The sequence below is a fragment of the Mirounga angustirostris genome, unplaced genomic scaffold (genome assembly GCF_029215605.1).
Source record: "Mirounga angustirostris isolate CCGP_5_RB_7025 unplaced genomic scaffold, mMirAng1.0.hap1 SCAF_9, whole genome shotgun sequence".
NCBI lineage: Eukaryota > Metazoa > Chordata > Mammalia > Carnivora > Phocidae > Mirounga > Mirounga angustirostris.
Window position 1 is genome coordinate 70,784,227 of NW_026991717.1, and position 27,173 is coordinate 70,811,399.

Consider the following 27,173-nt stretch of genomic DNA (forward strand, 5'->3'; position numbering starts at 1 on the left):
ATGCTACCAAGCCTAAACCAGTAACGTAAAAAGAATTATACACCATGACAAAGTGAGATTTAGCAAAGGAACGTGAGGTTGGTTCAACATATGAAAATCCATCAGTGTAGGACAAAAGTCACGTGACTATCTTATTAGATGCAGAAAAGGCATTTGGCAAAATCCAGCACCCTTTCATGATAAACATTCAGCAAAGAATGGAAGGGAACTTCTTCAACCTGATAAACGACATCTATGCAAAACCCACAGAAAGACTGAAATGGATGAATGACTCCTTTGAAATTGGGGAAGAAGGGATAAATAATCCTTTCAGAAGGATTTCAATTAATGTAGAAGGCTTGAGGGAAATAGAAAATCTTTAGAAAACCACAGTAATGGGGCGCCTGGGTGGCTCAGTCATTTGAGCATCTGACTTGAATTTCGGCTCAGGTCATGATCTCAGGGTTGTGACATTGAGCCCGGCATCCAACTCTGCACAGAGCATGGAGCCTGCTCGGGAATAACTGCTATAGTCAAGATCAATGGATGAATGCTGAAATTAGTGGAACAGGATAACTTTCATAGTCTCAAAAAACCTACCTCAAGATTTACTGATTACTGTGGTAATTTTAACACAGGAGCATAAGTTCTTTGCTAACTCTCCCTCTACGAGGTTTAGTCTCCCTCCTCTTCAGTGGGGGCTGGGCTTAGTGACTTGTTTCTAACAGATTATGGAAAAATAACAGTAAAAAACAAAAACAAAAGGGCGCCTGGGTGGCTCAGTTGGTTAAGCGACTGCCTTCAGCTCAGGTCATGATCCTGGAGTCCCAGGATCGAGTCCCGCATCGGGCTCCCTGCTCGGCAGGGAGTCTGCTTCTCCCTCAGACCCTCCCCCCTCTCATGTGCTCTCTTTCTCATTCTCTCTCTCAAATAAATAAATAAAATCTTTAAAAAAAAAAACAAAGCAAAACCACCTTGCCCTTAAAAGTGATCAAAATTGGGGCGCCTGGGTGGCTCAGTTGGTTGAGCGTCTGCCTTCGGCTCAGGTCATGATCCCAGGGTCCTGGATGGAGCCCCACATGGGGCTCCCTGCTCAGCGGGGAGCATGCTTCTCCCTCTCCCTCTGCCATCCCCCTCTTCCCCCCCCCACCCCCCTGCTTGTGCTCTCTGGCTCTCTCTGTCAAATAAATAAAATCTTAAAAAAACAAAAACAATGATCTCAGAAGATGTTTAAACTACAACCTAAATTAATTTTCCCTTCAACTCCCTTGGACACATATTTACTTTTACCTAGAGTCTCTTCTTACTGTCACTCACAGCAATTATACTATGACCTTGCTGTACACCTACAAGATAAGAAAGACAGAAAAAAACCTTCAAGAGGGCCTGGCCAACAAGGCTGAGTCTATTGAGCAAAGGTCAAGTTAGCCTTTTCTTAACGTTCTCCATCCCCATTCCTCCAGCCTTAGATGGGGTGCTTTTGTAGAATTTTTAGAGCATAGAAGACAGACATCTAGGGCTTCCTCCTGTCCTTGGCCCATGCTCTCAGGGAAGCAAAAGGCAAAAAGATTGAAAGCAGCAACTTTTAGGATGATGCCATGCCATGGTTCTCTGTAGCATTTCTGGGTAGTATTATAAATCATAAATTTCAAATAACCTTAATTTGGATTCTGGTCACAAGGTATGTGGAGGAAGTGGTCTAGAAGGTATTTTTAGAGCCCTTGCATGAGACACATGAGAAAATATAGAAGCATGACCTATGATTAAGACATCAGCTGATGGCATTTCTTATATATTTATTCTCTGGCTGAGGGAGACCGTGGGGCACTGATAGAAATAAGGAAAAAGTCCCTCAGGTGATTTGTCCATGAAAACCTGGAATCAGGGCAAAGTGAGAACAAAACTCAGTACCCCTCAACTCCCCAATTCCTCAAAACTCATTTCTAGATCAGAGTGCAGTGATATTTCTCTGAGAGAACCCTACCGTCCTGGGACAAAATCTTGTAAACCTGGCTTATCATACACAAGTCCTTAAATTCTTGGACATAGAAGACCTTTAACCTTTCCCTAACCCTTAGAAAGAGCCTCAGGCAACTTCCTCTCCCATAAGATAGAATTACAGGAAAATAAGGTTCTAGAACTTAAAAGGATCACAGTCCATGGTGAGTCCATGGGTAGGACTGTTCCATCTCTCCATTCGTTTTAATCTTTGTGAACTTCAATTTGAGAGCTACACCTTTGTGGTTTCTTCCAAGAGTGCAAATTACTATATTGACAAACGTGTGCAAGTCGAGTGGCTGGTGCTGTTCGGTCAGAGGCTGTGAAAGCCAGGAGTCTGGTTCTACTCAGCGCCCGGGCTTCTCACCGCTCATCTGGGCAGTTCCGCACAGAAGAGGCTGTTTCTATGGGAGGAACCTAATGTTCTCTCTAAATGCCCTGCCTGGGGGGCACTGTCAACTCACGCTTCCTTCTTTTATTATTTCTTGACCAAGTGAGATTTCTTCAGCGCTCTGTTCCAACTAAGCGCTGGCCAGCATCACTCATTCCTCCCCCTGTCAGGAATGGCGTCTCAGGACCCTCGGGCCAGCAAATGACACAAGATTTCTAAAGCCTGGTTTCAAAGAATACCTATTAAAGAGCTGGTTCTCCTTCTTGCGGTTCCAGTAAGGACTGATGTTAAATCAGAAAAGAAACATGAGAACGTCGTATTCTTCTTGATCCACATCCACGTCAGAACACAGGCAGGACTGCACTGGAGATTTTCTGACACTTTATTTTAAAAATTTTAATCAAGAAAGTAGCCACTGGTATCTTCTGGCTTTGCATCTCTAGCACAAGTGGGTGGTGCATCTTCACTCCCAGGACAGAAAGTACACGTTGCCCAGTGTGTCTCCCACTGCAAGCTGCAGCGCAGAGTCGGGGCCCAGCCAAGGTTCCAGGCAGCTGACAGCTGCCTCGCATTGGAACAGACCCAGCTACAATGGGGAACGAGAGACAGCGAGATGAGGGCTCTAAGCCTAGGGCGTCCTTACGAACTTGTTTTTCTCTCGCAGCGATGCCTTTTATCTAGAAACAGTTTAGTTGCGCATGACAGCAAGGACAGGAGAAAACAGAGTTTTGCTCTTTTGTACATTCTTTGCCCAAGGTTGCTCTCTGTGGCATCCCTTTAGCCCTCCTTACACACGTACACACTTACCAGCTGCATACTGGGTCTCTCCCACAGCTTAACATCTCTGTCCTGTGAAGCTGTCACCAGCAACCCAGGCAGCACATGGAGGGCTGTGACAGAGCCCGAGTGAATCTTGGAGGGGAAGGAGAAGGGATGCGGTGAGCTTTCAGCGGGCCCTCCTCGGTCAAGGAAGCATCCACCTGTCAGACTGAGAGCCTCCTCCCCTCTGCTTGTGACCCATCCCTCCAACTCACCTTTCTGCGCTGCTGAGTCGCCAGCCGTGGGGGTGGGGACCAGCTACCTGTGCTTCCGTCATTCACAGATGAGGCTGTCTCTGGAGTTGGGGTTTCAGGCATTTCTGTTTTCTGCCAGAGGTTGCCTGTCTCCCATTCTCCTTCAGGGGTACACTTGGCGAGTTTCCATAGCATCCCATCAGAGCTGGCACACAAAAACGAGGACTCTGCCATTTCAAGCACAGAGCTCAGAGCTGGGTTTCCGGCTTCAAAGGACCCACCATTCCCTACAAGGCATCTCCAGACTCTGTGGGTCCTCCTATCCCACTCACCAGATTCCGGTTTGGCCTGGGTTACCAACACGAAGGTCCCAGTAGGATTCTCCAAGTCCAGCTGAAACTCAAGGTTCTCTTCAAAGTCCCCTGACTCCTTCTGCCTCTACGAAAGAGTGGCCCATTCTGTTTAGCCTCCTCATAGCACCTGACCCTACCCAGCCAAAGCAACAGCTTTTGGCTCTCAGCTGCTCAATTTCTTAACTGTAATTTAGACACAGTAAAGAGTATGAATCTTTTTTTTTTTAAGATTTTATTTATTTATTGTCAGAGAGAGAGAGATTGAGAAAGCACACAAGAGGGGGGAGTGGCAGGCAGAGGGAGAAACAGGCTCCCTGCCGAGCAAGGAGCCCAGGACTCGATCCTGGGACCCTGGGATCATGACCAGAGCCAAAGGCAGACGCTTAACCCACTGAGCCAGCCAGGCGTCCCTAAGTGCACGCATCTTAAATGTACATCTCAAGGAACTTTTCCATATGTATACATCCATGCAATCACTGCCCAGGTCAACATGTAGAACATTTCCATCACCCTAGAAACGTGCCTTCATGACCCTTCCCGGTCAATACCAGAGCACCCCCACCCCCAGGGCTAACAATACTCTGAGTTCTGTCACCATAAATGATTTCTAAAGCCTGGTTTAACTGCTTGTTCTTTAACTTTAGTTGAATGAAATCATGTAGTATGTACTCTTTTGTGTCTGGCTTCTTTCACCCAACGTAACACCTACGAGATGTGTCTGTATTGTTCCAGACACTGGTACTCGCAGTGGCAAGACAAGAGAGACATGAGAAAAAATGCAATTAAGAAAACTCCTATGTTGATGGTTTCCCATGATTTTTTTTAAACACTGGAATCCTTTTTTGTATCAATAAAATCTTATAGGGAAGCTGAAACCCGCTATAGAATGCTCTTAAGTAGAGCTGCTCCAGTTGACGGAACAGAAAGGAATTTGGAACCAGTGCCCTTCCCTTCCTCTTATCCTCAATCACGGCCCCAGGGTTTTAAAAGTATTGGCCCTGGACAAATGTTTTAACACACACTCACATAGGACTTACTAAGAAAAAAAGGCCTCCAGGTTCCGCTGGCTGCAGGACAAACACACCATAGTCTTGATGGGTGGACAATAACATAGCACATTCTGAATAGTGGCTGCTCCTGGTTTACAAGAAAGAAAGAGGCTGAACGTATGAACATCTCTCTGTAAGACCCCAGTGTTTTGTTCTAAGTTAGACCCAAGTTCATAACCCACTTTGCCTTTTTCTGTAGCCTGAGAGGAAACAGCTTTTTGAATCCTACCAGATTACAGAAGGAGCATCCCCTGGCTTCATGCACTGTAACTGCAAACCCGCATCGGCCAAGAGGAGGGAGTGACCGTCTGGAGCCAGGGCCACTCCTGTCAGGAAGCCTAAGTCCTCCTGCAGAACTCGGTTCAGGTGAAGACTGCAACTCACAAAAGGTACAGGGACAAAGAAAGATCCTATTTTAGTCCGCCTCTCTCAGGCTCCTCGGCTCCGCATGAATTCCTCAGGAGCGAAGTACAGAACACAATCAATGACCTTCCCTACAAATTCCCTTCCTCTTTCTGTTTTTCTTGTATCAGTATTCATTATCACCATCCCCTTACCTGCTCAAAAGAGGAATCTCTAACCTTCTTGTCTTTTCCTTCCCTCCTGACCTCCAACTGATCAATAAGCACTGTGGATTCTACTTGCCAACACATGCCTAAATCTCTATCCCTCCTTCTCATCTCCCTACCTGGCTCGGGGCCCACACTATGTCTTCCCTGGACTAGAGCAACGCTATGAAGGTGGTCTCCCTGCCTCTAAAATCTCTCTACTACTGTCCATTTTCCATACTGCCACTGGAGTCCTCTTCCTAAACTGCAGATAATTATTCTCAAAATCCTTAACACTATGCCCTCTGCAGCCTACCCCCAGTTTATCTTTTCAATCCAATTCCCCCACCCCCCTGCCCCCACTCTCACCAAGAACCCAACTACTCAGCTGTGCCCAGAATATACCATGCATTCTCATGCCTCCTTGCCTTTGGTTAATACCACCTCCTCTTCCTGAAACACCATTCCCTTCCCTTGTGGGTCCAGAAAAGTCCTACTCATCCTTAAAGCCCAACCTCAAATAGCAACTCTTTTTATAAATTTCTCAAATTCTGAGAGTTATATAGACCCCTCTCTTCATTACAGCACTAACCACTCTGCTGATTGCTGGTGGTTATTTAAATTGACATGATGGGGAGCCAAAAACAATTTCCCAAGGACTTTTTCCCACTTAACTAACATCCTATTGACCTAGTTCAGAAGTAGAAGTGGGGTGATTTGCACAAAATCCCGGGTATAAGGAGACCATCGACGTATCACATTAACCCAGCTGCCCCATCTCACCTGAAATTTCCGGGTGTCGAACCCTCCTGCAGTTCCACTTGCCACTCGCTGACCTTTTCATCAGCGCTGAGAACAATCAAGGTGTGTGCCGAGTACCACACCAGAGCACTGATGTGGCCCGGAGCCTTGTGAGCATAACAAGTCCGTCTCAGTCCTCCTGAGGAGCCAGGCTTAACCCTCTTTCCCCTCCCAGCCATCTATGCACATACCAGTCCATGCACAGCTGGGGCAGAAGTCACACAGACAAGCACCGAGGTTGCCCCAACTCACCTGTGCTGTGGCCACAGCCTTAGCTTTGTGCCACAGGGTTAGTTCCCCAGTTCGATTCCCAGACGCTGCCATGGAACCATCTGGGGCCCACGCCACAGCAGTGATGGCTGCAGGACTCCTGGGAGTGTATGTGTCATCTGGAGAAGGAAGGAAGTGATGCATTAGAAGCCGGACCACCGCTGGGACATGAGAGGAGATACCAGGCCACCCTTGACCTTCATGGCCCCACTAACACAGCCCTCTTTCATACGCTGCCTCTCTCCATGCCTCACTCACCTGCTTCCCCAGGGACCTGCCAGAGCCGTACGGAACCATCCTCTGAGGCGGTCAACAGGACGCCTGAGGTCTCTGAAACTGCAGCTGCACTGATTGGGCCACTGTGTCCCAGGAGGGTGTGTGTTTGAAACACCTAGGAGGAGAGGATGGAGGTGGGACAGCAGGGGGGTCAACGCCACAGGAGGCTGTCCCGCTCTGCCCTCTCCACTCCGTCCACCCCAGTCCTTTCAGGGAACTCACCAAGAGTGGATGCCACAACCGTGCGGCCCCATCCAGTCCAACAGTCACCACCAGAAGCTCTGACCCAGGCTGCCCAGCTGATAAGGCACAGAGACGAAGTCAGAAGAAGGGGAGAAGTGGGGGGTGGGGGGTGGGGGAGAAGGGAAGAAAAGGGAGCTGACGTTTCCCTACCTGCCCGGGGCTCCAGGGCAGCTGCACAGTGGCTGATAGGTCCCGAGTGAGCAGGGATGCTCGTCAGCTCCACGCCCTGATGGTCCCACACTTTCAAGGTCCCATCTCGGCCCACAGACACCACGTGTTCTTCCTGCCCCAGAGCACAGGATCAGAGCAAAGTCACACTGAGCAAGACGTGGGGAGTATGACTCCTACCACTGAGGTGAGGGCTGAGCACTAAAGGCTTAGGAGATGTCCAAGAGTGCGGAGAACCCGGGGACACAGGCTGGGTGGCTCAGGACTGCAATCCTGCATGAGGTCCAGATACCGAGCTGCCCTCTCCCTCCCCTCACTCCAACCCTCCGTCTCAATACCCTCATCCTGCTCTAATGCAGGCCCGGGCATCTCATTCTTTATACTTCTTTTGCCTTTGAGATTAGATACCCAATGCACCCAGGGTCCCAAAGCCTCCTCAGCCCTCGAGGGCCCCCAGTGAGCTCTGCACCGCCTCCTCACCACGGCCACCACGGCGCTCACGGCACTCTGATGACCTAGAAACTGGCCAAGCTGCTGTTGCCGTTCTGGGTCCCACAGCCCCACAGAGCCATCACTGGAACAGGAGACCTGCACAGTCAGAGGTTATAGGAGTGGGATTATCAGCAGGCCTCCAGCATTTCTGTAGGTTTATAATGTGGGCGGGGGGGTGGGGGGGCGCATTAAGGCTTGTGATTAAGAACATAGGCTGTCCTAGGTTCAAATCCTAGCTCCACCATTCTTTACTTTATGACCTGCGGCAAGTTCATCTCTCTGCGCCTTATAAGGATTCTCATCCAGTCAATGAGGATAATAACTGTAGCTATTTGATGTGGGGCTGGCGCACCTACAGAAAGGACTGCCTGGTACATATGAGCACTGCATAAAGAGTGGTTATTGTCCTTGTTACTAACATACTGTCAGTCAACAAACCCAGACAAAGGTGAACAGTCTGCAATGCCAAGGAAAGATCCGGCTGCCGAGAAGGCAGGGGTAGAGAGCAGACTATGACAACTCTAGTCAACTGATTCTCACTCCTTTCTCATCTCTTCTTAAGAATGTGGGGACTGGGTGCCTGGGTGGCTCAGATGGTTAAGCATCTGCCTTCGGCTCAGGTCATGATCCCAAGGTCCTGGGATCGAGCCCCACATCGGGCTCCCTGCTCAGTGGGAAGCCTGCTTCTCCCTCTCCCACTCCCCCTGCTTGTGTTCCCTCTCTCGCTGTGTCTCTCTCTGTTAAATAAATAAATAAAATCTTTAAAAAAAGAAGTGTGGGGACTCTGCACTGGAAAACTAGGCTTCACCAACCTTGAGTGCATAATTTGGGGGTTTGGTTTTTTTTTGCCTTAGGACCAAAGAAATCACAGCAGTAGCCTCTAACTGCAGAGGGCGCCCTAAACCACTGGGGAGACACTTCTGTATTCTTGTTAAGAGTGTGGGCTTTCTTATGTTTAGTGCTTCAGCCTCATCACTTACATGACCTTGGAAATGTTCTTTAATCTATCTGGGCTCAAGATCCTTGTCTGTGAAATAGAGATAGTAGTAGCGTCTGCCTTACAGGGAGTTGTAAAGACTAAATGAGGCAAGACATATGACGAGCTCACTTCAATGCCTGGCATGTACTAAGTGCTCAATATATGTTAGCTATTACTATTATTATAAATGGCTGTCAGAAACAGGATGACATGGGCAGCGTGGTCCTCCCCCAGGAACCCTGCTGAGCTCTGCCCACCCCCACCCCTTCCCTTACCAGTAGGTTGTCTTTGGTCCAGGCACAGCCAGTGACCCAGTCACGGTGACAGGCAGAGAAGGAGCAAATCAGAACAGGGGCTTTGGGCATCCACACATCCCAGCAGAAGAGATTCTGGATAGGTCCCAAGGGACGGAGCAATCAGGACCACAGGAGGGAGGTAGGAACATCAGGGCCATTTCCGGCAAGACATTTTAAGGGAAAAGGGAGTATCAAGGAAGGGATGGTGGACGGAAGCAGCTTAGGAGGTGTGGCAAAGCAACATGCCTCAGGAGCCATGGGAAATGGACTGTTGAGGAATCCAGGACCCAGAGGGGCTGTGGGCTCAAGGTGGGAGGACCCCCGTGGCTCACCCGGTCCCTGCCCCCAGTGGCCAGCCTGCGTCCATCGGTGCTGAAGCTACAGCAGCTTACGGGAGCCTCATGTTCCCGGAGCTCAGTGCCACAGGGAAAGTCTCCTGCTGTCTGCGCCAGTGTCAGCAACTGCCTTGGCCAGAGGCGCACTGTGAAATCTTCTGCATTGGAAAGAGGGAGAAAGGAAGAGCCCCCGAAAGAGGAAGTGAGACGGGACCCCAAGGACAAAGGCAATCACGGGTGAGCATGATATTCGACGACAGTGAGCCACAGGCTGTGGACAGTCTGAGTGACAAGGGTCAGTCATCATATGAGATCACAGGACAGGGACACCAGGCACTCCCAGCTCTGGCTCTTCAGCTGTCTAACTCCCTGTTTCACCTCCAGACCCTCCTCTTCTCAAGTGACCACTATCACTTGGACCAAGTCTCCTACCTAGAGAGGACTAAGACCACTCTGCATTTTCACCTCAACATCTCTCTCCTCCTCGTAAGGGAAACCCAGCCCTATACACAGCAAAGTCTCCCCCCTAGGCAGAAACTCAGAGGATTACAAGGATTACAAAGAGGTCCCCGAATCAGGGTTTGGAAACAAGAAGAAACAGTCCAGACTGATGATGCAAGAGAAATGCATTTAAAAGCACTTTGAAAGTTGTAAAAATAATTACGTGTGTTTCCTGTACACATACACATATAAATGGAGGAAAGGTATGAGCATATTTAAAAGGAAGCTGCCCACTGCCCAGCAGTACCTGAGGCAGAAGCCAAGAGTTCTTTGGAGGTGGCCAGTCCCAACACGGGCTTCTGGTATCTGGACAAGAGCCAGAGGGACTGAAGGGAACTTTCCTGGAGAGCCCAGCCTCGCAGGGACCCGTCTTCTGCACCGCTCACCAACACCTTAGGGCTTAGCCAGACCAGTGCAGACACTGCTACATCTAGTGCTTGACGCTGAGCCCCCTGGGGACCTAGAGCATGTGGAAAAACCAAAGAGTGAGACACGTGGAAAGGGAGTTCAGGGTGGGGAGGCTCTTTCCAAAGGCTTGAACACCCCAACCCCTCTCCAGTACCTGAAGTGATTTTGTAGATCCTGATGCCATCTGCTCGGTACCCAATGGCCACCCGATCACCATCTGGGCTGAGAGCCACAGAGAGGGCAGGAGAGAGAGAAAAGGAACCTAGGCACCCCCGGGGCCGACCTAGAGATCCAGACCACACCTGAACCTGAGGGCCAAGAACAGGACTTAAAGACATACCACTTCCACCCCCAGAGTGATAGCCACCCCCATTAAAGTCCTCCTCCCCCCTAAAGTCCTCGCCCCTCCTCTCCTGAGGGCGGCCCATGCATACACTGCACCCCTCTCCCTGCAGCTTGCACCAGCGAAGCTCCTCCACAGTCTCCCCCACAAAGGCTCCACCCTCACCCAAATAGGCCTTTCCTCCCCCCTCCTCCTAACCCACCACCAGCACTCTGCCACCGGACCTTGCCATCCTGTCCGGCCGTCAGGAACTGGCGCCCAGCGCGCAGGAACCCGGCAGCAGCCACACTGCCATGGTGGGCAGGGAAGGCAGCTAGCCGTGCCCCCTCAAGCCAGGACCACAGCTCCACCATGCTGTCCAGCCGACCCACAGCCACAACCCGCCCAGGCACACTGAACGCCAAGGTACGGACAGAGGCCCCTGGGGCTCCCAGTTCCTACACGAGGAAGTAGAAATGGAGCGTGAGGACCTACTCTCAACACAAACCCAAAGTGAAACAACGTGGACGTCCGTCATCCCATATCTTCCACTCCCACCCTCTTGGGCTTCCTCCCCCAGGGCGACACAGGACCTTCTCACCTTGGTAGCTTTAAGCCCATCCACATGGAAGAAGCTGAAGCTGCCAGCCCAGCTGCCTACAGCTATGACCTGCCCCTCTGGGTGGAAAGCAACGCAGTTCAGGGGCCGGGGACACGTGTGCTGGAAGGCCAGCTGCCCACGGACTGTGTCCCATAGCTGCAGGAGAGAGAAGGAGAGAAAGCTAGGTGCCCAGGACAGATGCCTGACTTCTCAGTCCCGGAGGCCACCTTGTCCAGTTCCCTGCCTTCAGCAGGAAAGACCTTCCCCAGGCCAAGCAGTCAGCAGCTCTGCCACACGAAGAGAACAACTTCACGGGGCTGACTTGGCATTTAGGGCCACTTTGACTACCACTGCCCCTTGGTCATTACCTTTAGGCATCCCCCTAGGCACACGGTGGCCAGCAGCCGACCATCTGGGCTTAGGCAGCAGCCAGTGATTTGGTACTGGTGAGCACTGGTCTGGAGCACCCTATCCCAGGGAGACAAAGTTAGGCTTCTGGGACCCCCTGACCTCCCACCTCTTTCCCCTGCCCCGGGGGACTCCCGACAAGCAGGGAAGGCCCTCACTCCAAGACATGGGGGAGGGGCCCCTTACCGACAACCTTGCTGCAGGTCCCAGAGCTCCAGAAGCCCGTCAAAGGCAGTAAGAAAGAGGGCCCTGTCCGAGAGGAATGAGCAAGAGGAGACCCCATCGCAGCCGCTCACCAAAGACTTCTCCTCCTATGAGAACGAGCAGGGAAGCATGCTCAGGACATTCCCCTGACCCCCAGTGTCCAGCTACTTCAAGCTCCAACCAAAAAGGAGGCCAAGGCAAGACGGGCTGGAGAAAGGGTGGCCCTCTGGTCCCACATCAGGAGCACTTATTAAAAGTGAAAAGCTTTGCACCCCACTCCAGATGTAGACCAAGCCTTGGTTCAAGTGGGGCCACATCTTCTCCCCTACGCCCAACCCCATATGCATCGTCAAGTCACAGAAGATTCTGATGGGGCTGTATGTATGCATGCATATATACATGGCGGTAGGGGGTGATATGGGTGGGAGGCAGAGAGAGGGAGTGGCTGTGGCTGTGGGACCCACCTCTCCAGCCTAATCTGCTGTTACCTTCCCTGAAGCACCCTCTGCTGCAATCATTCCCAGCAATTTCCTGGACACATTCTCCCCTCTGCCGTTCACTCAACTGGAATGCGTGCCCCTGCCTATCCCATGTTCTCCTGGAAGTACCCAGTGCACTCAGCTCTTGTCTCCGTCACATGGCTGTGTTTCGGTTCCTTTTCACCTTGCATGTCATATCTTTCAACAAAGCTGACCACTTGGTGGGCAAAGACGAAGTCCTAGCCCTGTGTTCCTTGCAACGCTGAATACAATACAGCCTTAGTACAGCCTTGAATGGAAGGTGTGCAGCAAATAATGTGGAAGGTGTGACTGACTTAATACCAAGCCTTTGATCTGATGTGAGGGAAATACAAGTTGCTGAATCAAACAGGGTGATAACAGGTGGGGCTGGCTTGCTAAGGTCTTCAGGGCAGTCTGTGAGGCTTTTTCTGGAGGCAAACTCTGCCCACCTCGAGTGTCCTACCTGCCAGGTTCTCAGGTCCAACAGGTAAACCATCCCATTGGCAGTGCCCACAGCAGCTCTTTGCCCACTGGGGGAGAGGGCCACCGCTGTGGGGGATGAGGAAACTGCCAGAGACAGGCTGGAGCTAGAGAAAGAGTAGGAAGAAAGGAAGGAAATGAGGAAGGAAGGGAAGGAAGGGAACGGAAATTCACATTTGCATTCCTGTGCCTGAGTCCCCCTCTCTTGATGCGGACTCTGGTCTGTCTTTTCTTCTCCAGTTTCAGAAAGGGCTGTAGCTTGCTCTCTGGCGGGCTTACCAGCATCCGGGGCCATGGGCCTTACCTCTGCTGGCCCTCCACGGTGTGGGGTTTATTCAGCCATCGTAGCGTGAGCTGGAGGCGCCATCGCCGGGAAAGCTGTGGGGCCTGGAGGCAAACAGGCGAGTCCAGGGGCTGGTTGGCTGCCTGCTGGGGCAGGAGCAGGGGGTACTGGCTGAGGACTGGAGCCTGCTGCCTCAGGAACACGTGAAACACAGCAGTGTCAGCCTCAGGAAGACTTTGTTTGTCTGCAGGGACTGAGGAAGCTGTGGAAAAGATGCAGAGCATCACTGGGGAGCCAGCCTGGACCCCCATTAACCCCAGGACCAAATACAGTCATATGATGTGTCTAAAATGTTAAGTCTTGAGGCCTTCTGGCCCTACTTCAGAAACACCTGTTAAAAGTACAAAGCTTTAGGCCCCACTCTGGACCTAGGGAACCAGAATCTGGGGACCCAGAGATCTGCAATTTGAACAACGTTTCCAGGTAATTTTATGCCTGTGAGAGCCTTTGGTCTAAGAGATCTGGGCAGAAGGTCCCCCTGAAAATCACCTGCTTACCCTCTTGGCATTTTCAGCCTGGAACAGAAATTTAACTGTTCTTTGCGTTATACCTCCTGCCCCACCCCCAGCACACCCCCCGTGAACACACCCAGGAGGCCAATATCTCAGAGAAGCCACTGACTTATCTCACCATAGAGGGCATGGGCCTCCAGGAGCCGAGAGAGCAGACCCAGTTCCAGGTGTGCGGCCACCACATGGAGATTGGTAAGGAATTTTGCAAGAAGGCCATAGTTCCCGCTCTGGAGCTGGGAAGGTCAGATTGGACTCATTAGGATGTGAAGAGGCAGGTGAGAAGGAAGAGTCTAGTTCTAGGCCCTGCCTGTGCAGCCAGGACCTCGACCTAGGAGCTGGGACAAAGGACCTGGAAGAAGAGGGCAGGAAAACTGGACGGAGAAAAGTAGAGAGGGGTCATGGCAGTGGTGACGGTGGTGGTGGTCAAGGGGGATTGGGGTCTCAGAATAGTCAACGCAGTTGCTTGGGAGAAGGTGCCTATGGGATCTTGAGACTAACCAGGTGGTAAGGCAGATCTCCCAGAGCCTCAGGTAGGCAACTTCGGAAGGTGCCTGAGGCATCAGGGTCACAAGTCTTCCAGAGTTGAGCTGCAGGTGTGGGTCACAGAACAGACATTGAGATGGGCTCAGCCCTAAAGCATCTCCAAAGATCGCATGCCACAGGTCACAGCAAAAGCCATCCACACACTGGGGTGGCAGGTAAGAGGGCCAGCCAAATGGGAGCACCAGTGGGTGGCCCTGGCCTCCAGGTGTAGGCCCCACTCTCAGTGCCCCGGGGGCCGGTTCAGGCCAGTTCGGGCTACAGTCACCTGCAACAAGGATGTGTGCTGTCTTCTCCAGCCCCGGCCTCTTCCCATATCGGCATTTAGCTGCTGTCCTCAGGGGCCCGGCAGGGAGGCAGAGCCGGGCACCAGCACGCTCCACGGGGCCCTCCCCTAGCAGACTGTCCTCATGTGAGGGAGAGAGGGCAGGCAGGAGGGCAGGAGGCCTGTCAGTGAGCACCGGGCCTAGCTGTGGGCTCCCACGCCCACCCACAGAGTGGTAAACTGAGTGGCAGCCCGTTTGGGTCCCGGGGGCTACACCCAGGGAAGGATGGGATGAAGAAAGGATCACATGGGGCCCTGGCTCAAAGATGGGAAGGCACAGGAGGTCGGTGGGAGCTCAACTGGGGACACCTGTACCTGCGCAGACTCTGGACGAGGTAGGCAAATGGGCCCATGGGGTAGGGGTCCCCACTGTTACCAGCTGCCACTGCTTCTTCCCAGCTCTTGGACCCCCTGGGAAGTATCCGCCATGCACTCAGCACACCATGCAGCTGGTCCACAGTCAGACCTGAAAACCCCAGCTCTCTGAGGCTCTCACCAAACCACGCAGCATACCCCTCCCATGACACCTGGTCCTCCTCACGCCACTCACTGAGACCCCAAATGAGCCAATGTCATCGAACCCCTGCGCTCTCAGTCTCCCATCCCACCCCAACCACTGACCACTACGTGTGGCTTCGAGGGTGGCCAAGGCTTGGGGAAGGACATCGGGGCCATGCTCTTGCTCCAGGGTGCCCAGGATGTGCTGCAGCAGCCGGGGGACAGTGGCAGGCAGGGTCCGGAGTGTCTCAGACACCTGGGAGAGGAGGGAGACTGGGCTTCAGTCAGTGGGCGGGGGGGAGAAGAGGTGGCTTTCATTGTGGGGAGGGGAGTGGGAAACAGGAGGAACCATGGGAAAGGATGAAAAAAAGAAGAGAAAGGGTCGGGGAGGAGGGGGTAGGGGCGAGCTGAGCATGGGGAATGGTGATCACAAGGTGGCACAGGATGAGGGTAGGAAAAGTAGAGGGATGGGGGTGAAAGAAGCTGAATGAAGAATGGGAAGTGGATTAGGACTGAGAAAATGAGGGGTGAGGGTTTACGTCCCCAGCCAACCTGCTCATAGAGCGTGAAGAGCCTCAGGTGATCGGTGGCCAAGCGCAGGTAGAGCGGCAGGGAGGACCCCCGCTTCACCAGCAGCAGCCGCATCTGACAAGACAAAGGGGACTCAGCGCGGGGAGCAGAGAGCCTGCCACGGCCAGCCCTCAGCCCCCTGAGCTCCACCCTGAGCGCCAAGCCCACTGCAAGGTAGTGCCTCCTCTGAGAGTCCCCAGCAGGCATCACCTGATGGCCTCACCACAGAACACAGCCACCCCTTCCCTCCGCTGCTCTGCCAACCAGCCCCCCTTTCTGGAAAGCTCCCATGGTTCAGCCTACCCCACCCAGTGACCACAGCCTTACGCCTCCCCTCACGGGGACAGGCCCTGGGAGGCCATTCGCCAGGGGGAAAAGGCTGGCTGGTATTATAAGGATTCCCAGGTATCTTATCAACAGCTTCCCCCTGGCACAGAGCTCCTTCAGAAATGAAGAAGCAGGGCTGCACGGGGTCCTCACACCCACCGGCCCTGGCCTACATCCAACCTGGTTGTTAAAAGGTGACTCCTCCAGGCGCTTCCCATACAGAGCCAGCTCTTCTCTCACCAGCCGGGCCCGGGCAGATGGCTCCAGAGGCCCCAGGGCCACCACATGGGCACCTTGGCTCTGCTCAAGGGTCTCCCCCAGGCCCGCATCAGTAGACATGCTCAGTACCATATGCACCCGCTGTGATATTTGGGCAAAAGGAGAAGGAGGTAGAAGGAAAAAGAGAAGGACAATGTGGGAGACGCCCCCTTCCCCACTACTGCATCCCACCCCCACCTCCTTCTCAGAACTCACCGGGGGAAGGCTCTTCGGGATCCAGTCTGAGACTGGCTGCCCATGCTGACCCACCAACCTGTCAGCCCCATCAATGATCAGCACCAAAGTTTGGCCACTTTTCAGGGACTGAGCATACTCAGGCAGCAGCCTCTGCTGGAGCTCCCATACCAGGCCCCTGTGTGTGCAGGGTAAGGACCGGGGTCAGGAGGAGAGGGAGACACATGGGTGGTGTCACGTGGCATCAACAAGGCTGGGCTAATGGAGGATACGCACCGGTAGGTGGTGGGGAGGGCGCTCGGCTTTTGCAGTTGGCTATGCAGATAGGCACAGAGGCGTCTGAGCAGAGTGAGGGCAAGACCCTGGTCTGGGCGGGCCCCTGAAAAGTGGAAGAAGACTAAGGGGGCCACCTTGGCCCCATCGGGAGCCTGCAGGGCTGACACAAGTGATGCCTGCATGGAAAGCAAAGAGAAAACACAGTCACATTTTCCATGCACAACCCCATGTGGCCCACTTCCTTCGCCCACACAACGTGTCCTTCCTCCTGCCCAGGGCTCTGAGACTATGTACCAGGAAGGCCGTCTTGCCCTGTCCTGACTGCCCAGTCACCAGGCTCAGCCTCTCTCGGTGCAGCATTAGCTGCTTCACCATGTCCCGAAGAAGGTGCGGTCGGGCAGGACTCGGTGGGTTCTGCAGCTGCTGGAAGGTGGCCTGGACCAAGTCATCATCTGGGATGGACGCTGGCTGTTCCAGCTGGGCCCCAGGCTGAGGGCAAATGGGACAGTAACTGACAATGTTTCCATGCCCTTAGGACCCCCAGGTCTGAAAACTCAGAGCCCCCACTGAGTTACTTCCCACCCAGGACTACCCAGACCACCCTATACCCTCTCCACTCCTCTGGCCATGGGTGCTCCTGCTGACCTGTAGGTAAAGCTTCTGGATCATATTCCACACATCCTGCAGAACCAACTGCCCAAACTCCTCCAGACCCCCAGCATAGGGCCGGCCAGCTGCCACACCCCCCCACTCACAGGGGTATCTGTGGGCAAAGTGAGCACAAGCAGAGTCAGACTGCGCCTGGCTCCCCTCCCCACATCTCTCCCTGTAGGGGCTCTCTACCTCCCCCAGCTCACCTGCGACAGGTAATCCCTTGCTGTCTGCTCAGGAAGCTCTTCAGTTCTGAGATCCGATGTGCAGCCTCTTCAGACTCAGAAGTAAAGTCAGATTTCCATGCATCCGGCACAGAGCTGACCCCCAAAGATAACCCAAGAATGGAGCTACGCTCAGACCCCAGCCTCTCTTCACCCCCAACCATCAGACCTAGCTGTGGTTCCCTGAAACTCCACCAGTGGAGATCTCCTGGCTTCAGTGGCAAGGCTGATTTGGTGCCACGAGGCAGCTCTCTGAGCCCCGTGCTCTCTTCCAGCCTCCTCCCTCCTACACTCTGAATGCCGGGGAGAGAAGATATGGCCACCGCGAGGCCCAGAGGCGACAACAGGTACCTGAGGAAGCTGGAATCCCGGAAGTAGATGAGAGCTTGGGCAGAGGGCTGCAGGCGCAGGCCCCGGTCCAGGAACTGCATCACCTCCATCTCCGTCACAGAGCGGCCTGGAGGGTACCGCTGGGCCTGCGGGGAGAAGGCAGAGGACAGATAGGTTCGGTCCGGGTCACACTAACCCCTCCCTCAAGATGTGCAAAGGCCCCAGGCCTCCTGCATCTCAGTAATGCTCCCCCCAGACACAAGCCAATAAAACCCAGCTAAGAGCTAACATTTATTGAATGCCTGTCATGCATTGAGCATTTTTAAAAACAGGTTTCCAATTCTCACAGTAACCCTGCAGTATAGACACCACCATTCCGCTTTAATACATGGGGAAGTTAAGGCTGGGTTAGGATAAGCCATGTCCCACAAAGTCACACAATCTGTAACTGACAGAAGGGAGATCAGAACTCAGATACGTCTGATAGCAAAACCTAAACAGACCTACCCTCTTACCTCTCGCTTCCCTTGGCCAACTGAAAGATACTTCTCAAAGGAATCCCCTCATCTGGGACTTGGCCACTTGCACAGTCTTCTGCCTGGGATTCACTTCAAGTGTCAAGGAGCTGCCTGTCCATAGTCCCAAGGTTCCTGACACACTGGGGCTTCTCTCCACCCCTGCCCCAACCTTTGTTTCCTCCCCAGACCCTGCTCCAACCTTGCTGTCTGCCTTACCCAGCAGAAGTGAGGATGGTCAGGGAGGTTGTAGTTGGGGGGAACGTAGCCATAGCGGGAGCCCAGAATCCCCACAAACAGCTGTGCATTCTCCACCTCCCCCAGGCACACTTCCAGTTGTCTGCAGACATGGTTATGGAGGCATCAGATCAGGGGATACAGGTACAAATAGGAAGACAGGGCCATGGCTCACAACTGAGCAAAGCGGAGACAGGCTGCTCTTGTTAGCATCCAAAGAGCTTCCCCTGCCCTAGGCCCTCAGCCTTCCTTGCAGCCTCCACCCTACCCATGTCAGTTCTACCACTCAAGCCGCTCGTCCCTGACCTGGCTCCTCTTCTCTGTGGCCCCCTCACCTGTTCCTACGGGTCTCCTCCTCAGTGACGCCCCAGCGCAGGTCGATGGCATGAAGGCTGATGTGGTGGGGGGCCGCTCGGGCCTGCAGTGCTGGCAGCACGGATCTCAGCAGCAGGTCCCGCTCCCCGTGCATGTCCCGGAAAGTGGAGGAAATGAAAAGCCGGATGCTGTGCCATCTGGGGGTAAGCAGAGGCCTAGGCTCAGTCTAGGGATGGGCCTCACAACCCAATTCCACAGATGCGGCTGTGATCACCCTTCAGCACAAGACAGCACAAGTAAGGTATGACAGACAGCAGGGGGTGTCCAGTGGGCCTCAGAGCCTCAACTGCAGAGCCCTGGAGCTTACACCCTACTTGCCATTTCTCATGCACCCTCCTTGGTCAGCTGATTATTAGACACTTACTATTTGCCCATGGTGTGCTCGTGACAACACGGTGAGGAAAGCACAATCATTACCTCTATTTTACTAATCGAAAAACTAAAGCTTTAAGAAATGAAAAACAACTAGCCCAAGATTCAAGCTACTATTTGGCAAAGCTGTGATGAGAAAGCTGGAACCTATTCTCCTGAGCCCTCTCCTTGAGCCCGCCTCACAGTCTGACCCCCTTCCCCAGTAGAGAGAGGAGCATGCTCACAATGTGACAATTTCCTCTGTCAGAAAAATCCCTACCTGGGAAACAGGAAGCATACCTCAAGCAGCATCTCAACAGCCAGAAATGCAGCCACCTGCCCATAGCCTCTCCCAGTTCACAAAGGCAAAGAAACATAGACTAACCCAGGCTGGGAAACCGGAGCCAAGGGGCTTAGAGCATTTTCTTCCAGTGGCCGGAGAGACAGGTCCCCTGTCTTTCCTGGGGGTGGTGGAATCTTGAACATTTTGTCCATTTGGCCCACATGTTCTAGAAGACGGGAGGCCCCACGCTCAGCAATGAACCTGACATAAATGTGACCAAATAAATAAGAGTGAATACCAGTGGCAGAATCAGATCTTCCAAGGGGGCAGGGGACAAAGATACAGCTAGGGAAGGTCACCCAGTTAAGTGGAGCTCCTTAAGGAGACAACCATAAGCAGGGAATGTAGACTTAAAATAAACCAGAATGCAGAACCAAGGGGTGAAGGAAGAGAGAAGAAACCCAGCTCTAGTCCCTCCTGCTATGCACACTTATCACGGGCTTTCTTTGGGCCAGGGGCAATTAGGCTGGCAAAGGTTAAGATTAAAGGTTAAAGATTAAGGCCATCAGCTCTGTATCAGCCATAAAAGTTCCTTGGACAAGGAGGAATGGGCACGAGTCTTCCTAATAGCAGCTGGGGGCAGTGGAGGCATGCAAAGGAAAAGGTAGGAGAGAAAACAAGTAAATGAGAGAACATGGAGAGAAAGACAAAGCAAAAATATTTCTGTAAATTTGGTGTCTATAAATAAATTTAGCATGAGACTTCCTCTGGATTAAGAATGGAACAGAGGCCACAAACAATGAATAGAAATTATGTGACCAACTCTTGAGTTGTTCCCTTAAAAGCAAACAGTGAACCTCCCCTGTCCCTTTTCCTTCTTCATACTAGATGTCATATAAAAATGAGGGCTGGAGCTGGAGCAGCTGTCTTGAGCCATGAGGTAAAAGCAGAGTATTTGAGGATGATGGAGCAATAAGATAGAAGGTGCTGGGCCCTTCTAGCACTGTTGCTGCTATACCAGGACAGCTGCAAAAGAGGAATAAGCTTCTATCTTGCTTAAAAAGAGAAGTAAAGGGAGTAGAAGCCAGATAATCTCTGAAAGATGTTCTAACAAAACCCCCAACCCCTTCAGTGTCCATTCTGTACTCACTTCAGGATCCCGTCAGTGTAGCCTGAGAGTGTCACGTTATTGGGATTCGAATCTGGTAATCTGGCAAAGGAAGAAGCAGCCACTACCCATCAGAAACCATGCCAGGAACACAGGGTCACTGCTCTCTAGGATGGATACCCCACTTCTGCACTTTTAATAGGGGTACGTGCTAGGCTAGGGCTGGGGTGGAGCCTCACAAAGGGGCATGGAGCTAGGCTGAAGACTTCAGAGAAGGCTCTAGTACTTAAGAGGCAGAGACAGGGATGTGCCTGGTGAGTGGGAGTGTCCCAACTACAGTAGAGGTAGAGAGGAAGTCTGGAAACCTATCTTCTGGCACTGGACAAGGAGTCTGAGCATCCTTACGTGTTATATGTCCTTTCCAGGGGGACAGCAACAAAGAGGCACTTGGAATTCACATGCTGCCAGAAAAGCTGTTTGGCCTCATCTACCAGTCTGTTATACATAGTGTTGCCAAAGAGGATGACCCTGTCCACCTGTAAGATGAAAAGGAAGGAGCAGAGGGACAGAAGAAACGCTAATAAACTCAGGATATCAAAAGAAGAGCTCCCTGGGGATTAGGGGATTAGGACAGCTCTGAGGGGAATGGAAATTGCCTCTTCAGAGAGCATTTAGGATTGAGGAAACCACTACACCCTGATACGAAGGGGCAAGAAAGTGGGGGAAGGGAGGTGGTGTGTTGTAACTGGCTCATTCAGGCTCACAGAAGCTGATTGATAAATTTTTAGCGGGGGCGCTTGTGTGGCTCAGATGGTCAAGCGTCTGCCTTCGGCTCAGGTCGTGATCTCCAGGTCTGGGGTGGAGCCCCGCATCGGGCTCCCTGCTCAGCGGGGAGTCTGCTTCTCTTTCTCCCTCTCCCTCTACCTCTCCCCTCTGCTTGTGCTCTCTCTCTCTCAAATGAATAATGAATAAGTAAAATCTTTTTAAAAAATATTAAAGTAATTTTTTAGGAATTTTGTGAGCCAGTTGTTAAACATGGCCACTATTAAACATTAAATTGTATAAAAAGTAAAGGCAACAAATACTCAAAACTCATCACTTCCTAATTATTTTACTACATTTTACCATTATCTACTCTTGGTCTTATTTACATCTGTTGTATCTATGTCGTAGAAATACCATGTAATGGTGTGCTACTGAGCATCACTTCCCAACTCTGTTCACTGATGAACTCAGCTATGATAGGAGTATTTAACACCATAGAAATTAGCAAATGCTATTAACCAAGACTTATCTTTTCCAGAGAGCTGGTTGTGAAGCATTTACCAGCGTACCACTGGGTAGGGTGCTACAGCCAGCTGGGAGTGGATGTGGGTACGGTACGTAGTTTGAAAGACAACCTCTGAGAAATCAGAGCCATCAGTTGTGGAGGGCAAAGTGAGAAGGGGGCAAGGGTTTCTCAGGGACTGGGAAGTACTCACAGGAACTCTTTGGGCAGCCAGAGACAGCAGGTACTTCCCAAAAGTGTTCATGGACAATCCACGCTCTTCACCCAAATCCTGAAGGAAAGAGTCTCATGTTCCTTGCTGGCACGGGAGATGGTCAGTAAGCAACAAACACCATTTTTTGCTTGGGAGATCTTCAGAACTGTCTATATCCAAGCCTTTCCTGATTTATCAGGCTATGTCCAGGACCGGGTCCTTCCTGCCTTTTTGTATGGTGGGGGTGGGTGTCTGACCTGGACCTGAGCCTGGAGCGTGCGGGCAGTCTTCAGGATGCCTTCTTCTGCCTTAAGAACTGCAGTCCTTATAGTGCCTCCTCCACACAGTAAGAGATCCACCTGCTCCGCCCGTGCAATCATCATCCCAATCAGCAGCAGCACATAGTTTATGGGGGGCTGATTGGACAAACATCACAGTGAAATACAGCTCCCCTCACCCCTCCCCCCCACTTTTTTTAAGGAAGCGCCACGCCCAACATGGGGCCTGAACTCACCACCGTGAGATCCAGAGTTGCATGCCCTACCAACTAAGCCAGTCAAGGCAGCCAGGATTTTGAAACCAGGCTCCCCTATTTTGAAACCCACCACTGCCCATCCAGCCCTGGAGGTCAAACACCTCCACTGGTTGGGGAAAAGGGACAAAATCTCCAGTTAGGAAGAGACAGCTTCAGCAGCTCTCAGGATGAGCTGGCCAGGGAGGAAGGTGGAGAAGGGCCAGGATTCCTGCCCACATTCAACACTGGGATGTAGGGAGGTAAAAATGAGATATACTTTGGTGACAGAAATATAGAGAGAATTAAGTACCAGCCAAATGTGAAATACGGAAGTATGATAATCCATGAACAGGCTTGAGACCACATTCTAGGAACTGTCCTTAGGAACCAAGGCCCGATACTGAGAAGCAAATGCATGCCATTTATTTCAGTTCTGAGTACTTCCTTGGGAAAACCGCATCTGGGAACAGGATAGCTCTCAGGATCCCCAGCATCCTACTAACCCCCACCTTTTAACTTTTTTTTTTTTTTTTTTACCCCTTGTAGGTTGCTCTTCCGACAGAGCTCATCTATCCCCATGTCCCTCAGATAGACCAAGATGGTGCGGCCGGGCAGCAGGGGCAGGTTGTGCTTCACGGAGATGTTCACAGCTGTCTCCAGGGCCTGCCGGTACCGAGCCAACATCTCACTATCATATTTTCCCCGTCTGCCGGCAGAAAAGACACAGACAGAAGGGCTCAGGGGCTTCTCTGTTTGCCACCTTGAGGCAGACGGGAAGATGAGAACTTGGCACTCCAGTACTGAGCGTTCGCGCCCCTGCCACAGCCTGCCTCCACGGCTGGTACGGGGGACTGGGGCAGAGCTTCCGGGCTTCCATTCCAAAGGCCTCTACTAACCCATTCTCATGGCAGAAGAGGGGAAGTCATCTGGAGACTCACTCTCTGAAATCACTTGCCACACTTCCCACATCAATCCATACCTACTTCATGAGGCAAGACTTAACTGCTCCATATTCTTTAATTATATTTTAAAGAACAAATACTAACTCCTATTCTGAAAACTGGAAATTAAAGAGGAAAGAAGGGAACATTCATCCCACCTTTCCAGTAGAATCTTTACTTCAGGGTAACTGAATAGTTTAAGTTAATAGGACAGGTTCTTTCTAGAGTTCCAGCTAATAAATATGGGGAATGATAGAAAACTCCCACTCTAGAACTGCTAATGAAAGAACTGGTTCAGGCAAAGATCACCAATGGATGAACCATCAACTTACAGTGAAGAGATCAGGCTATAATCACTTAAAAGCATGGATCAGTCTTAGCATCACTATGAGTAGGACCACCAGATCTTTGGTGCTTCCTGATCCTGTATCTTATTACAAGGTTTAAAAAAAAAAAAAGTCTGGTGGTCTCACAGTGTACAAAGGATCCCCTATGAAATATTCTTGCAAGGAAAAAAAAATGAAATCTGAAGCTATATTAGCCTTCAGAGTTAATGCCCTCAGCACATGAAATAGAGAAACAAGTTAGAAGACACCATGAGGAGGTTGACAAATCCAGAATGTGGGACACTCTGCAGGGTCCCTGAAGCCAGTTTCCACAGTAAGTCAATAGCATGAAGACAATGAAAATATTAAAATAGATATAAGAGACTTAATAATCAAATGTAATGTGTATGCCTTGTTTGGATTCTGATTTGAATAAAATTGTGAAATCATACTTTTGAGATGATTGGGAAATTTGAATATGGACTAGATAATAAAGGATAATACCAAGCAATTATTATTATTATAATTATTAGGTATATTAATGACATTCTAACTACATAATAAAATGTATTAAGAGACACGTGTGAAACAGGAAGGGATGAAATAAAATGTATCCTATTATTCGGCATTTGTTCTTAAAAACACCTTCCCAGAAAAAAGAAGAAAGGGACCACTAAAAGAACTGTGATAAAATCTAGATAATCACTGAATGTGGCTAACAGTTTTATGGGAGTCCATTATACTATCCTCATTATTTGTGTGCATGTTTAAAATTTTCTCATAATAATGTTTTTAATCTAGAAAATTCAGTATTCTCTACCAGTGCTATCCAATAGAATTAAGTTACAACTAATGAAACAAAATTAAAATCACACATGTAACTAATAAAAGTTTTTAGTAGCCAGAGGAAAAAAGTAAAAACAAACAGGAGAAATTAACTTAATATGACATTTGATTTAACATATCAAACTATTTTCATTTTAACACGTAATTAATACAAAAGTTACGAAGGAGATATTTTACATCCTTTTTCATACTGTCCTCAAAATCCGGCACATCTCAGTTCCAAATAACCAAGTGTGGCTAGTGGCTGCTGAACTGGCCAGCGAAGGCATGTTGTTTGGACTGGACCCCAGGCTTGACTTTTAAGTGGCCCTGGTTTCAGCCATGGATTCATTAGTAGGTTAGATGAGCCCTGCATTTGTCTTGAATGAAGATCCTGTTGAAGCATCTAAAGGACAGAGTGCTGGGACTTCATCAACCTTACAGGTTTTATGTCTGACTTTGAGCCTGCTCGGTGATAACTATCTTTATATGTATAAACAAAAAAAAAAGAAAGAACGAAAGAAAGAAATGGGTTGGAAAATAAAGACGGAGAGAGAGAGAAACAAAAAGAACAAACAGATACCATGGAGAAGAAAGAGACACAGAACCAGAGCAGGAGCAGAGAACACCAGCGTACAATAAGAGAAAGGAGAATGCTGCACAGATTCATGGAACCCACAGAAACCAATAAAACAATCCCAGATAATAAACTGGAGGCCCAAATATAGTTTTTTTCTCATGATTTCTCCATAGGACAATGTTAAAGGCAAGGTTTGCTATACAAAGACAGTGAGCCACTGGGGCAAGCATGTCTTCACAGAATAAAAGCTGGGGTTCCCAGACGACTCCCAAGCCCTGTAAGGACACCTCTTGTTGCCCACCCTTTGTTCCCAGATAGCATAGCGTGCACACGCACACACACACACACACACACACACACCCGGCCTTTTGTATTTTCAGCTTTTCCCACTTGAGCTGCTCATATATCACCGGTATCATCATTGTTGTCCGAAGTTTCTGACGACTTGGGTTGTAAGGATACCTCCGATAGGTCCAATTCTTGTCCTTTTTTGCATTTCTAGTCATTATCGAACGTATCAGCTTTGTATTGGAAGGCAGTGGCAATGCTGTGTGGCGACAGATAAGTAAGGGAGTCAATGTCTATTAGCTTCTGTTCCCTCCTTATGTCCTCCCACTAATACCTGTCCTAAGCCCTGACCCTTGAGCTGGCAATTGTCTGACTTCTGCCCACCCCACACCCTGAGACTGGAAGGCAAGAGGCTGAAACATACCAATGCTCCTAGTTCATCTACTCTCAGACTCGAGACACAAACAGGATTCGGAAGATAGATGATAATACCTTTACTTTTGAGTTGGGCCTCAAAGTTATTGATGGAATCATGGGCATTAAGGAATCTGAATGGAAACTGCCGACTGTGGATCACCGAATTCTGGAAAGCAAGGGAGGGGTCATGAGCAACATATCAGAGAGTGTGGGGGCGGAGCTACTCAGGGGCCTCGGGGACCAGGAATACGAGATAACCACTCTATTAGATTTGTGAGGAAGGATAAAATGGATATTAGAGAAGAGATACAGAGAAAGGTGGAGAAGAAGAAAGAAAAAAGAAAGCTGTCAGGTGAGAATATGGGAAGAGGGAAAGAAGGGAGAGCAAGTAATGGAAGGAGCCTGGTTTCTTTTATATCAGACTCCCTCTGAAGTCAGTTACATCACAAAGGTGCCTCTTCTTGGTAAGTCAGTGATCCAAGGGAAGATCTTATACTTGAATCTCTGGGGCTTATCTCCCCAGATCTGTCTGCCCCCTATCCACATCTCCATACCTGTTTAGAGCCCACATGGAAACAGCTCGTGGCCATGACTTTCCCCAGCCACGAGGAAGATGCAGCAGCATCTTGGCACCCACCTCCAGTCCCCCTGCCCCTCACACATACCTCATGCTGGAGTCTCTGGAGTACAAGCTCGTGGTGGCGGGCGCTGATCCCAACCCGCAGCAGGTTGCGCAGATTCCGAAGCATGGCCATGAAGGGAAGCTTCCCATGGTCTGTGGAAGGTCAGGCACAGAGTGAGGAAAGCAGACAAAGGATAAGTGAGAGAGGTCACAGAGCAGAGCAAGAAGTTCAGAGGCCACATAGAAAATTCAGGATGGAGGGAGTGAGGTACTAACATATGATCTATCCTACTCAAAATGTTTTAGAGGTCTGGAAAGATAAAAACAGGATTGGCCTAAAGTGTGGAGCAAGATTTATTGAACACTGTTTACGAGATTGCTGTTTGAATAAACAACCCCTATTATTATTTTGTCTGCTGGTCCAGCCACGAGATTGGGCTCAACTGGCAAAATATATTCTCTAATCTAGAGTAATGATTTCCAAACATTTTAGATGGTGAAACATGAAATTTCCTAGTGTATGTTTATTTATTTATAAATTGTATACATGTAGTGTAATCATCGGATTAATATTTCGAGGCACAACATAACCTAAGGTAAGGTTCACCTTTAATAATAGTGTATGTAAATTCATATTTCAAATAAT

The 27,173-nt window shown here is 50.5% G+C and overlaps 1 protein-coding gene across 23 annotated transcripts in view; it reads right to left on the reverse strand.

Annotated features, from left to right (window-relative positions):
- Positions 1–27,173, reverse strand: part of TEP1 (telomerase associated protein 1) — a 42,062-nt gene that overhangs the window by 1,139 nt on the left and 13,750 nt on the right. For 13 of the 23 annotated variants that reach the window (XR_010405091.1, XR_010405090.1, XR_010405087.1 and 10 more), the window contains 46 exons: positions 26,571–26,680; positions 25,981–26,071; positions 25,561–25,747; positions 23,066–23,234; positions 22,272–22,430; positions 22,015–22,092; positions 20,939–21,069; positions 20,576–20,635; positions 19,528–19,686; positions 18,752–18,928; positions 18,399–18,519; positions 17,686–17,810; positions 17,317–17,430; positions 17,105–17,222; positions 16,754–16,948; positions 16,460–16,635; positions 16,205–16,361; positions 15,911–16,090; positions 15,386–15,478; positions 14,957–15,089; positions 14,651–14,801; positions 14,279–14,412; positions 13,969–14,057; positions 13,589–13,703; positions 12,920–13,160; positions 12,599–12,722; positions 11,618–11,742; positions 11,392–11,491; positions 11,024–11,179; positions 10,668–10,880; positions 10,255–10,408; positions 9,940–10,152; positions 9,189–9,349; positions 8,836–8,949; positions 7,570–7,677; positions 7,072–7,204; positions 6,901–6,977; positions 6,661–6,793; positions 6,385–6,521; positions 6,115–6,239; positions 5,013–5,156; positions 4,772–4,871; positions 3,714–3,819; positions 3,403–3,608; positions 3,176–3,280; positions 2,608–3,045 (listed from right to left, as the gene is read on the reverse strand). Coding sequence is in view for 5 of the 23 variants with exons in the window: in XM_064570732.1 (XP_064426802.1) it covers positions 2,710–3,045; positions 3,176–3,280; positions 3,403–3,608; positions 3,714–3,819; positions 4,772–4,871; positions 5,013–5,156; positions 6,115–6,239; positions 6,385–6,521; positions 6,661–6,793; positions 6,901–6,977; positions 7,072–7,204; positions 7,570–7,677; positions 8,836–8,949; positions 9,189–9,349; positions 9,940–10,152; positions 10,255–10,408; positions 10,668–10,880; positions 11,024–11,179; positions 11,392–11,491; positions 11,618–11,742; positions 12,599–12,722; positions 12,920–13,160; positions 13,589–13,703; positions 13,969–14,057; positions 14,279–14,412; positions 14,651–14,801; positions 14,957–15,089; positions 15,386–15,478; positions 15,911–16,090; positions 16,205–16,361; positions 16,460–16,635; positions 16,754–16,948; positions 17,105–17,222; positions 17,317–17,430; positions 17,686–17,810; positions 18,399–18,519; positions 18,752–18,928; positions 19,528–19,686; positions 20,576–20,635; positions 20,939–21,069; positions 22,015–22,092; positions 22,272–22,430; positions 23,066–23,234; positions 25,561–25,747; positions 25,981–26,071; positions 26,571–26,680 (6,533 nt within the window). In the remaining 18 variants the exon portion in view is untranslated. Of the gene's footprint in view, positions 1–1,182; positions 3,046–3,175; positions 3,281–3,402; positions 3,609–3,713; positions 3,820–4,771; positions 4,872–5,012; positions 5,240–6,114; positions 6,240–6,384; positions 6,522–6,660; positions 6,794–6,900; positions 6,978–7,071; positions 7,205–7,569; positions 7,678–8,835; positions 8,950–9,188; positions 9,350–9,939; positions 10,153–10,254; positions 10,409–10,667; positions 10,881–11,023; positions 11,180–11,391; positions 11,492–11,617; positions 11,743–12,598; positions 12,723–12,919; positions 13,161–13,588; positions 13,704–13,968; positions 14,058–14,278; positions 14,413–14,650; positions 14,802–14,956; positions 15,090–15,385; positions 15,479–15,910; positions 16,091–16,204; positions 16,362–16,459; positions 16,636–16,753; positions 16,949–17,104; positions 17,223–17,316; positions 17,431–17,685; positions 17,811–18,398; positions 18,520–18,751; positions 18,929–19,527; positions 19,687–20,575; positions 20,636–20,938; positions 21,070–22,014; positions 22,093–22,271; positions 22,431–23,065; positions 23,235–25,560; positions 25,748–25,980; positions 26,072–26,570; positions 26,681–27,173 lie in introns of those variants that run through there. The other 10 variants (XM_064570734.1, XM_045900434.3, XR_010405097.1 and 7 more) reach the window with 9 other exon arrangements.